The sequence below is a fragment of the Vicia villosa genome, linkage group LG3 (assembly GCF_029867415.1).
Source record: "Vicia villosa cultivar HV-30 ecotype Madison, WI linkage group LG3, Vvil1.0, whole genome shotgun sequence".
Classification (NCBI taxonomy): domain Eukaryota; kingdom Viridiplantae; phylum Streptophyta; class Magnoliopsida; order Fabales; family Fabaceae; genus Vicia; species Vicia villosa.
The window spans coordinates 181,922,748-181,935,200 of record NC_081182.1 but is presented as its reverse complement, the minus strand read 5'-3'; the positions used below and the strand labels follow the sequence as shown (position 1 = coordinate 181,935,200).

Genomic DNA, 12,453 nt, shown 5'->3' with positions numbered 1-12,453 from the left:
TTCAGTTTGGCTCTTTTTTTCCTTTTAAGAGGAATTAAAATGCTCTGACTTTCCTATTGCACTTAAGGGGTATGTAGGCACAAGATGCGATGTCTTGCCGGGCAAACTTTTGATAAAACTCTTTTCTCGTCATCCCACAAACAACAATTATAACAATAAAACAATAATATATATTTTCAAAGAGGTTCTTGTAGAGTACTACATATGTGAGGGGTGCTAATACCTTTCCCTAGCATAACCAACTCCCATTCCTAAGATCTGTGTTTTATTTTATTAGTTTTAATTTAAAAACTTCTTTGGGTTTTATTTCACTCTTTTTCCCATTTTCTTTGGAAACAATAAAGCGCGGTGGCGACTTTCACTAAAATACGAGCCGGGTCAATCCAATGGCCTCATGCTCAATTTTTCGCTGCTACATTATACATTGACGCTTCTTTATATATATTAAACACAAAGTTTCCATTTTTCCACTGATAAAAGAAACAACCCTAACATTGACGCTTCTTTTTATGGTTGTGATGGTCGTATGGTTTCGTACCAATGCAAGAAAGGACAAAATAAAGGAAGGCTATTTTGAAGATGTTCATTTTGGAAGAGTGATGAAACATATAATTTGTTTATATGAGATGACGATATGGTAGAAAAATGGGGAAAATGAAGATGAGAGCATTATGAAGTCAGAGCAGAAGGCTTTGGGCTATTTGGTTATGTATGAAGATTCAAAAAAGAAGAACAAGAAATTGAAGAATAAGCTGAAATCAGAGAGATTTTCTAGAAACTTGAAGATGTTATGTTTTGTTATCTCCTTTATGTTTAATATTTACTTAGTTATGAAATGTAATAGTTGAAGATGTTAAATATGTTTATGGTTTAGGGTTTGAATTGCATTGTTGATGTGTTGGCTGAAGATTTCGTTTAGAAAGGATATTCTTTGAAGAGTTAGAATTCGAAGGAAGATGGTTACTGATGACCATTTCTGAGATTAAAAATGGCTACTGATGTCCATGTTTCGAGAATGATTGTTTGAGTTGGAACGAAGATAGTTAGAATTGGAGCTAATTCGAAGAGGGTTATCTTTGAGACTTAAACGTTTTACGAAATACGTAAGGTACTGAGGCTTAACGTGTTTTCGTGGCATTCTCGATTCTGATCACGTTGCCACGCGTCGAAAGAAGATTCAGGCGGGAGGATTTGAATTTCGAAGTAGTCTGTGTAACCGCACAAGGACAGATGGCATCCCAGGGATTCTTGTGAGCAACGTGGCATCAAATTAGTGTAGGACCGTTAGGGTCGAAATTAGTATAAATAAGGGTCTTAATGTTAGGATTCCGTGTGTTCATTTTGTACAAATCACTCACAAATCACTCACAAATCACTCAAGTATCAAGTGTTTAGACAACGAGTTCGCTAAGAAGTGTACGTATGACACCAACACCATTTTAAATACATTTGTATTTTTCTTTATTCAAGTATCTTTCCAATTCCTTTTATTTTTCTTTGTTTAACTTTCATTTCGAAGCACTTTACATTTCTGCATTTTTACATTCTTGCACGTTATATTTCTGCACTTTACATTCCTGCAATTTACATGCTTTTGTTTACGTTTCTTTTGTCGAAAGACATATTAACATGTGTAACAAGTGTTGTTTTTAAGTGAATATTCATTCGATCACATCACAAACAAGTTTTCTTGAAGTCAGAACAAACAAACATGAATCAAATCATATCGAAAGGCAATTGTTTGACTATGTCCTAGGATCAATCTAGTCGATCCTGCGAGTAACCAAAGTATATTTTATAGTTTGGAGGACTAGCGGTTGTTTACCGGAAATCACCGTAAACATGATGTTGAAACTGCAGATGTATTGAACATGACAGGAATGTAACTAACAGACAGTTTCTTATGAGTAAGTTCATTGCATGCTATTGAATTTTCAATTACAATTATCGTTCAAGCTATTTGTTCGTATATTACTTTATAGTTTAAGCTGATAGTTTAAGTTGTTAGTTTAAGTTGATAACTTAGGAGAGTGATAAATCCCAAAATTAAGAAGAAAGATTAAAATTCATTGCATAAACTTTCATTCCAAAAGGCCTTAATAATCAAATCTAAATCCTCTGGTTGAGAGGAAGTTTGACCAATCATAGGCTGTCTCATCCTCATCATCATAGTCGAAGAAAATCACCTGCCTTCTCAACATTCCTCTTCTTCTTCTTCACACCCTGAGAGCTCTCCAAATTCTTTCCTCATCTTGATTAGGAGGATGGTTTTGCAGCACAACAACCTCTACAGCAACAACATCTTGATTCTGAGGATGGTTTTGCAGCACAACATCCTCTACAACAACATCCTCATTCTCAGCATTGATGGTAGCTTGAGCAGAAGAACTCATTTTGATTCCGTTGGATGAAGTTGTTTTTATGTTATGGTTATTCTGCTTTTATATTGTTACTTCTGATTCTTCATCTTCTTTTCTTGGAAGTTTAAAAACCAAAAGATGCACGCATAGTTTGCTCATTATTGGTTCTTTAAATTCTATACACTTTCTCTTCTCTTGGAAGTTGGAAAGATCATTTGCCTACCTTGAGCTGTTTAAATTTATTCTTCCATTCTTAAATATTCATTCTACGTATATTTTGATGTACTTAATGAAATTGTGTACTTAGTACAACTAATTTTGATATCAATTCAAAAATGGTGTATTGCCAATTATAGTATGATACTATTGATATTTATTCATAAACAATATCACAACGGTTATTAGGCTTAATCGTTGATATATGAGACGCATTTTTTAATTTACTACAACGGTCACAAGACCGTGATTAAAAATACTGCATAAACAACAACACGCTACATAACAACGTCTGGACCTACGTAATTATATACTTATTTCAACGTTGTTATATATCTTTTTCGTAGTAATGCCTATAACAATAAGAGGGTCATTCAAAACCTCCAGTGCCTCAAAGTCAGTGATGCAATTCCCTTTAGAAGATGAACCAAAATAGGCAATACCTTTTGATATATATTCGAATCATCCAAGTCGCTAATAGAGTTCAACCAATAACTCTTTAGTTCGACCACTTAACCTCGTAACCTTGTCTTTAAGTCTTTGATGCATTGGGTAATGAAGTAACATGTCTTTACTACGATTTTTATTCCACCAAAAGATAAATAATATCGTGTACATTTGCTAGACATAAAAACATTCTTAACACTACAAACAAAAGGCAGTGATTAAATTCTGGAAACATAGTAGTAACTCATAAGATCAACTTAAAAACTTAGGTAATGCATTATTGAAGTACATTGATACAACAAATGCAGTGCATCTGCATCTGCATGAATAAAATAACACTCCCAAAGATAAAAGAAAAACAATGGAAGAAGAGTAATTCTGAACTACAAGAGGAAAAAAAAAAATCAATCACATCTATCTAGTTTAAGAAAATTCTTTCTCTAATGGCTCTTGCCGGAATTTCATGTATATGTTTCCGGCCATTTTTCGCCCATTCTCTTGATATTATAAAAGGGTAACTTAAAAAATATGAATCCTATCACGCTCGTTCGAAAAGAAACATAGAAAGGAGAAAAAATTACCCTAACGAATTTATAAGGTCTTGAAAATTGAAAACTAGCCAATCAGCTTTTGCAGCAACAGCTTGTCGAAGTACAACACCAGCATAGCAAACGAACAAGTCTGCACCACCTGGTCTACGAGCCTAAATGTGCAGAAAAAAAAAGCCATACAAATTATCACAAGTGAATATGCTATTCAAGAAAATCTAACAATGGCACAAAGAAAGTTCATTCATCTGTCAACAATTTAAGATCACTATTCATCTTTTCGATTGAAATCTAAAAGCTGTTTTCTCAAATGGACGTGAGAAGTGAAAGCAGCTTTTCTAACAAATAAGGGTGATCCACATTTGTTTAGAAATTAGAAGAAACGACATACGTGTCTATCTTTTAAGCAGACCTCAGGGGAAGTGGGTGTAATTTTCTCTATGAAACCCGGGAGTCAAATTTTCAAAACATAGGATTGAAAATGAGATATATCACAAAATTACCACGAGATATCCGATATTTTTTCTTACCTCAAAATCGGTTGCACCATCTCCGATCATAGTTAATGCTTTATATCCATGATTCTGGAAAATTTTCATGATCAGATTTACAAGTGATGTAATAATCAGTTCAAAAATTTAACAAGTACATGACTAACAACCTTCTTGATTTGTTGTACAGCAGTGGCTTTTCCTCCACTCCTCGATGTATGCTCATTTTCATCAAATCCGAGAAACTGACCCGAGCTTCCGAAAAGTAGTTGATTGGCAAAAATGTTCTCTTTTGGAATCCCGAGTATTGATGCAACAGGCTTCATAAGAAGTGTGTTATTAGTTCGGAAGAAAACTAAGCATCTAATCTAAAGAAAATAATCATTTGTGTCGGACAGTAACACGCCATCAGTCTCAAGTGTCGGTGCTACATAGCTTTTTAGTGGTAATACACTACAGGTTTAAAGAAAATCTCTACAAATTCACAACATGCTATGAGTAAGTAACTACTGATATCCACTTAGTCGAAAATAAATTGGAAAACATATTCATCAAAACTATTCGCCATACATTGATCATTTGACGAAAGCCCCCGGAGATTAGATAAACATGCTTGCCATTGGCTTTTAGTTTCTGAATTAACTCGTGTATGCCAGGAGAAAGCCTGCATATTAAGAAGAATCGTAAGCAGTGTTCCAAATATGTCTGAAATGATCGGTTCGGTTCAGGATAGAATAGGATAAACAGTATTGAGAAAGTAGAGTAAAGAAAGCAGGCAGTTAAGCATCAATGATACAAAAATCAACCTTCTGGCTGGTCTTACAAAAAACTAGCATGGTTCCATTAAGCTCCTACAATATAGTAGAATCTTGGATAAGATTAGCTTCGTTACGATACGAGTTTGTAGTACTAGCAGGCAGCCTTACATTGCATTTACAAGGGACTGATTCCACAACCAGTGCTGTCCATGGTGCACTGCAGAAAGTAGAAGTTTGTTCGAATTCTACGATGCTATATTGCTATAGCACCGGTGTAGCCACTATTTGACAACACTTTGTACTACATAGCTATTGTGGAACTATAGCGAGAGCGACTTGTTCAAATCACACTACATTGTAACGCTATAGGGCGGCTATAGCCACTATTTGACAGCATTGTCTAGAAACCTAATCGTTTGCATTAGTCATGGACGAGTACTTCATACGGCCACGGAAAAATCAGTTTGGTAGTTAATGATAGACTTAAAACTCTAAGCCAAGAAGAACTGGGAGAATCAGAACTTCCAGATAAATTTTTTGCGATAACGGGCCAGTCAAAATTGAAAACAAAACACTTCTAAGTCTAACAAATGAAGCCACAATGCTTATTATCAAAATTTCAAATCTACTCGAGACAAAAAACAATGAAGACAGACACTCAACAAAAACAACCAGACTCCGTAACATACCTCGGTGGCCTTTGCTCAAGAAAATTCTGAACTTGAGACAAAGATGGATTGAACAAAGATAATCTAGCAGACAAGGCTTCTTCAAAAGGAACAGAACCACCCATTGCTCTGAAAATTCAACACGTAAATCGAATATCGTTAAGAAAACTACAGATATTCAAAAAACATAAACCCTTTTCTAAATCTAACCTAGCAGTCCATTCTGCAACAGCCTTTCCAGCCCCGCAGAACTCAGCAAGCTCGTCTATCCCTTCATCCAAGCACACAGTGCTATCCACATCAAAACACACAGCATCACCATTCTTCCACAGTTCCAGAATTTCTAACCGTCATCAAAAACACAACACAAAATCACAAATTTTTCACATGAAATGCAAAAAGAAATACAAAAACTCTAATATTATCGCTAAATTTCCATTTATTCGCCTAGCAGTGTTTTACCGTCCACAAATATTAAAAACACACAATGTCTTTAATATTTAAATACTCTGCACAAACACCATAAATTTTACACATTCCATAAATTTCCCTTATCTTGTCAGACTTCCAAAAAACACTCATCATGGTGAAATTTGATATATCAAAACCAAGCTTTTAAAAAACAGTTTACCGCAAAAACGGACGCCCAAAACAGTATAAAAAAGTGCCAATACTGTTATTCAGCGTTTGTCTGTGAATTTCCCTTATCTTGTCAGACTTACAAAAAACACTCACCATGGTGAAATTCGATATATCAAAACCAAGGTTTTAAAAAACAGTTTGCCGCAAAAACGGCCATAACAAAACGGTATCAGAAGGTGCCATTATTTTTATTCACCATTTTTATGCTACCAAAAAAACCACACAAAAATTCATTGTCGTTACTACCGCGACAAAACGCTGTTATAGCCATGAAACCTGTTACTGCACCTTTATGGAAGTGAAATTTTCAGAAACAGAATATGAAAGTACAAATTACAAAATATTCCTCAATCAATAATGCAACACCCATACCGACCGAAATCACGAAAAAAATATCCCCCAATCAGTAACAGAACACTTATACATACCGAAATCACAAAAAAATACTCCTCAATCAGTAATGCAACACCTATACCGAAATCATGGAAAAAAATATTGCTCTATCACTAATGCAACACCTATACCGACCATCATGGAAAAAATATTCCTCAATCAGTAACGCAACATCTATACCAACCCAACATCTATACCAACCGAAATCACGAAAAAATATTCATCAATCATAATGCAACACCACCTACACAGACTGAAATCACAAAAAAAAAAAAAAAATCCTCAATCACTAATGCAAAACCTATACCAACCGATATCACGAAATCCTTTACGCGAAAACCTATACCAACCGAAATTACGAAATACTTTACGCGACCATAATAGAATACTTAAAAATTCCATAAAAACAATGAAATATAACTAACTTAGTGAAGTATAATAACTATGCACTATTTGAAACCCTGTTTGACACTATTTTTAAATTCAATTCTAATTCAAAGCATAAAGTGAAAAATAAAAAGATACAAAAATGCAAGATTTATGTAAACCTTTGGAAGGAAGAGTGTTCTCGAAATGATCAACTTGGGGGTTTCCAACGGCAGCAGACATAATCAAAGGAGAAAACTTCTTCTTCTTATTCACAATCCCAATTTGAATTCCACGAACACTCTTTGTTAGATTCGGTTCTGATTGAACGAGAAAACAAGATCGTTGCTTTGAAATGGGAGTTACACGAATTGGGTTGATCCCGTAACTCACCAAACCTTCCATGGGGAGAGAAAAATGGAGTTGGATCTGTGATGAGAGGGAGTGTTGAGAAATGAAAAGAGTGAAGAAAGAAGGTTTTTGCGAAAGGAGAATGAGGGGTTGGTGGGAGGTAACAAACTAAACGTCTCACTAACCAATGTGAGTGAGTGTCATGTATGAGAAATGTTCTTTTTTGTTATTTTTTATTTTTTTATGATGATCATAAGTTGGCATATTTAATTTTTAAAGTTAATTTTTTTCACTTTTATTTGGTTTTGCTGTGAAAAGAATTGTTTTGAATGAAATGATTAATCGTGTTTAAATTCAAAAGCTACAAATTCATCTTTAAGGATAATTAATTTTAGAAATAAAATTAATTCTACTTTAGAAAATAAACACTTCAAAATTATTCTAAAATTAATTATCCAGTAATGTGAGTCGTTAAAATGTATCATCATGGTAGAAAGATTGCGAAGAAGCCGCAACCCGATGAACCATATTTTCAACATGTCATGCAATTATCCAAGCTGCAAGATTTATGCAAGACTCAGTATACTTTTACTAACCATGTTTTTTGCCTGCTTTCGTGGATAGATGTCCATCACAATTTATGACATGTCATCCCTCTTATATCTTCCGATCACAAGAAGATTATTAAACTACTCCATAATCACTACCTCCTAATGCATTGGACATGATGGTGCAATATTTGTAAGTTGGCCTAGGTGATATCTGGCAGGAGATAATTGACAACAAAAGATGTCATGCTAGATTTGGATTTATGGAGAATTTGTACACATATCACATGTATGTGGCAGTTGAGGCTGATAATGATGATGCAAATGTCGTGTATCATAGAGTATATGCATTTAGGTCATACCTCATGTATCTAGTTGGCACCTGCATATTTCTAAGACCTACAAAATAGGTTAAAAGCTCCACAAAAAATAACATGAAAATTGTTATTTAATAAAATAAAACCTAAATATTTTGTATTTTACTAGAAAACTTAATTAATTAATAATGAAAAATAATAATATTAATTAAATTAATGGCTAATCAAATTGATCTAATTTATATATTTTTCCATCCCAATCGTAATTGCAGGGAATTGAATCGTAGTCCTCAGTGCCAATCCCCACTGAACCAACTAACGATTGGTACCTAATTTATGTTTTACAAAAAGTTATTAATGTGTCAACCAGTAAAATACTAAAATGACACTAAAAAATATTAGTTGTACTTAAATTCTTTGGTTTTACAAAGTTTTACACTGTTTGTTAAATACTCATTTTCCAATCAATTCTCACGTCCGGATGTATGTAAGGGTAGAAAAAAAGTAGGGTTAATACCATTTTACCCCCCTGCCATATAGGTTTTTTCTGGTTTTGCCCCCTGTAAATTTTTTTTTTTTGAAAAACAACCTTGTCATTTCAAAAAGCTAACTTTTTAGCCCTTAAAGTCAAAATCCGCAGGAAAATTCGAAAGAAAATCCGCAGGAAACCTGCAGATTTTTCTGCGGATTTTGATTTTAGGGACTAAAAAGTTACCTTTTTGAAATGACAAGGTTGTTTTTCAAAAAAAAAATTTACAGGGGGCAAAACCAGAAAAGACCTATATGGCAGGGGGGTAAAATGATAATAACCCAAAAAAGTACAACGTTTTGGGTAGTGTTCGTTTTGCTTATGTTTTAGTTTCAAACGGGTCTAGAGTTTATGTCTGCATCCTAAAATGTGTTTGTTCAGTTCTTTTGCGGTTTTTGGATCTGCGGATATTAATATAAATTCTTATATTTTTAAAATTTTTCAAGACGAGTCAAGATTTCAGCCTACACATCAACTATGTCTGTCGCATCCTTGTATTTGTTGGAAATCCACCAAAACCTATGATGAATTTCTATCAATCTTGATGAACAAGATTGTTATTACCACACGATAACAATGAAAAGAGAAAAGAAATTTAAAGAAGAAAAGAGATTAGGGTTTCTGCAGAGTAACTCTCTGCCCACAAACTGTGGAAAACTTTGTTATTCACTTGCAACTGCAAATTATGTGAATACAACTTAATTGACTTTGTAATACGGTGAACTGTCTTTAAAGAAATGTTGCGGATAGCAAGAGTTGCCACCGACTTTTATTTTATCCAATTAGGAAAGGTATAAAAGAACAGGAAAGACCTTCTTTGAAAAGAGATTGAGTTCGGGGGGTAGGTTATGAAAAGGGAAGATGTAAGCACCCTTTTCATCCGTAGTTATCTACGGGCTCTTAATTGCTTAGCTCACTTGTTTGTTTGAAATGTTCGAAAAGGTGTCGTGTGTGTTTAGAAAAACAACTTGATTTTGAGAATGTCTAAAAAGACAATCGTTAGAAAACGGGGTGTGAAAAGCATTTGATTTGGATTGATTGTGAGTAAGCACTTAAGAGTTCCTACCCTAAATTCGTAAGTTCTTTCCCATACTTTAAAGTTTTCCTTGGGTGATAGTGAAGGATAGAAAAACACTTAGAAAGGGGGGGGGGGTTGAATAAGTGTAGCTTTACAACTTGTAAGATAAAAACTATTTGCACAATGATTTTTATCCTGGTTCGTTGTTAACTAAACTGCTCCAATCCACCCCCTTAGAGTGATTTACCTCACCTGAGGATTTAATCCAATAATCACACAAGATTACAATGGTTTTCCACTTAGACAACTTCTAAGTCTTCTAGAGTATACTGATCACAACCTGATCACTCTAGGAACAAACTACTTAGATACCCTCTAAGACTTTCTAGAGTATTCTGATCAACAACCTGATAACTCTAGTTCTTACAAATTAATGTAAACAAATTCTTTTAAGAGTTACAATGCTTCTTAGATAAGCTATTATCACAACTGTGATTTTCTCTTAAGTTTAAGCTTAATCTCACTAATATATTACAACAACAATGTAGTGAGGTTGAAGATGAAGTTTGAGAGCTTTTGAATTTGACAGCGTTTTCGCAAGAGTATATGTTCAAGATTCGTCACATAGCTTCTCATCAGAACTTCTACTTATAGGCGTTTGAGAAGATGACCGTTGGGGGCATTTAATGCTTTGCGTATTCCGTACAGCATTGCATTTAATGTTTCACTCTTTTGTCAACTACCTCGAGCCTTGCTTTCGCTGTGTCTACTGACGTTGCCTTTAATAGCTTCTAACGTTCCTTTTGTCAGTCAGCGTAACATGTCATCTTGTACTTGCTTCTGATCTGATGTTTGTGTAAACAACGTTTGAATATCATCAGAGTCAAACAGCTTGGTGCAGAGCATCTTCTTGTCTTCTGACTTTGAAGTGCTTCTTAGCGTGATACCATGAGAACTTCAGTGCTTCTGATCTCAAGTTCTTCTGATGCTTCCATATACCATGTTCTGATTCTGCTTGACCATCTTCTGATGTCTTGCCAGACCATGTTCTGATGTTGCATGTTGAACCTTCTGAGTCAGTGCTTGCTGCGCTGATTTTGTGCATACTCTTTATATAATTCCTGAAATGGAAATTGCGTAGTATTAGAGTATCATATTATCTCATATACATTGTTATCATCAAAACTAAGAATATTGATAAGAACAAATCTTGTTCTAACAGATTGTACTATCCATACCATTTGTGGGTAGGTAGTCCTATACATTGGATGTGCGGGTCATCGAAGGGGCGTCGAATCGTCATAGAGACTATCCATACCATAAAGAGGGTAGGAAGTCCTATGAGATGTGAATAGTCATAAAGGCAACATGTAAGGATACCTTAGCCATCGAAGGGACTATCATCATTTAATCGAAGACAACTCGAGGGAGAAGATCATTTATCGTAGGCAACTCGAAAGGGCTATGATCTTTTATTCCGAAGGGACAAGGATGATTTTGAATCGTAGGTAGCATGTACTAAGGTATCCCTACGCTTCGAGGGACTTGACTATATATCGAAAGGCAACCGAAGAGGGGAAACCCTAGAGGTGAGTGTGTGAACAGTAAAAAAGGAGTGTGTTATGTTCAGGTATTTAGTCTTTGAAGTTAGTGAGCTAACGATTCAGTTTTAGTCTTTCCACTCCCTACTTTACTAACCACGCAGTTAATAGCAATTTATAATAAAATGCGGAAAATAAAGTCCTACGCTATTACAAGGCTTCGGGGAGATACAATAAAACCTGTCGGGAATGCGGAAAGTAAATCTTAATTACTATTACATCCCATAAGCAATTACATTATTTATAAAAATGCGAATAAACAGTAAAGGCACAAAGTAAGAGGGATTTGCGAGCGTCCGCAATAGTCAAGATTCTCAAGTGTGGTACCTCACAAAAATAAGAAAGTGTTAGTATGGATATATGAAATGATAATAATAAAGAAAAATATAAACAAATACTATCGAAGAAAAATCTAACAATTAAATCATAAGGAGTGAAATTAAACATTTTTGTATTTTTATATGAGAAATAAAAATCTAAGATAGAAACACTTTATTTTTTTTAATTATTAAAATAAAATTCTAATTATCAAAATATTTTTTGTATTTTTATGAATTTAAACAGACAAGATAAAAAAGTTACAATAACATATCAAGTGGGCTAACAAAACGTCAATAGGAATGTGCAAGTAGAGATTCGGACTGGGCCTAGAACAGCAAAGTCCACTGTCATTTCAACCTAAATAGCAAAGAGGCTGAACAATAAATACATGGGGTGCTGGAAAGAGATTAGGTACTGGGTTGTAGTTAGGCCCAAGAGTAATTTATGAACAGCCATACAGGGGGTGGGCCTAACAGTTATGGAGCCCCAAAATCAACAAATAGGGGTGTTCGCGGGCCGGTTTGGTTCGGTTTTGAGAGAATCCGATACCCGAACCAATTAAAATTAAATGGATTGGTTTGGATTGGATTTACAAATTTTTGCGATAAAGCCCAAACCGAACCGATCCAAGAAACAACCGATTGGTTTGGGTTGGATTGATCGGTAGATAAAAAAATGCAAAAAATATTTTTAAAAAATAACTTATTTACAAAAATTAATTTTTCATAATATTATAAAAAAAATAATATTAATAGTGTTCAAATTTAAATATTAGACTAGAAATTTTTCCCTAATAGATTCAAAAGTATCTAACAAGAAAAATATATAAGCTTAAGACTTTTGAATCTATCATTAGTCACTTGAATTAATATGATAAAG

At 34.4% G+C, this 12,453-nt stretch overlaps 1 protein-coding gene across 1 annotated transcript; it reads right to left on the bottom strand.

Moving 5' to 3' along the window:
- Positions 1 to 3,275: 3,275 nt before the first annotated feature.
- On the bottom strand, positions 3,276 to 7,438 carry LOC131662643 (phosphoserine phosphatase, chloroplastic-like). The gene is made up of 7 exons (XM_058932489.1): positions 7,072 to 7,438; positions 5,699 to 5,831; positions 5,510 to 5,617; positions 4,633 to 4,726; positions 4,233 to 4,382; positions 4,102 to 4,155; positions 3,276 to 3,726 (listed from the first exon to the last, which is right to left on the bottom strand). The coding sequence occupies exons 1-7, from the start codon at positions 7,292 to 7,294 to the stop codon at positions 3,601 to 3,603; spliced, it is 888 nt and encodes a 295-aa protein (XP_058788472.1). The 5' UTR covers positions 7,295 to 7,438; the 3' UTR covers positions 3,276 to 3,600.
- Between the last annotated feature and the right edge of the window lie 5,015 nt (positions 7,439 to 12,453).

Excerpts from the sequence above, each read along its gene's own strand:
- LOC131662643 (XM_058932489.1), bottom strand. The coding sequence starts at position 7,294 with ATGGAAGGTTTGGTGAGTTACGGGATCAACCCAATTCGTGTAACTCCC. Across the intron at positions 4,727-5,509 it reads CTTGAGCAAAGGCCACCGAG|GCTTTCTCCTGGCATACACG; the intron begins GTATGTTACGGA and ends CTTAATATGCAG. Across the intron at positions 4,156-4,232 it reads CTGTACAACAAATCAAGAAG|AATCATGGATATAAAGCATT; the intron begins GTTGTTAGTCAT and ends AAAATTTTCCAG.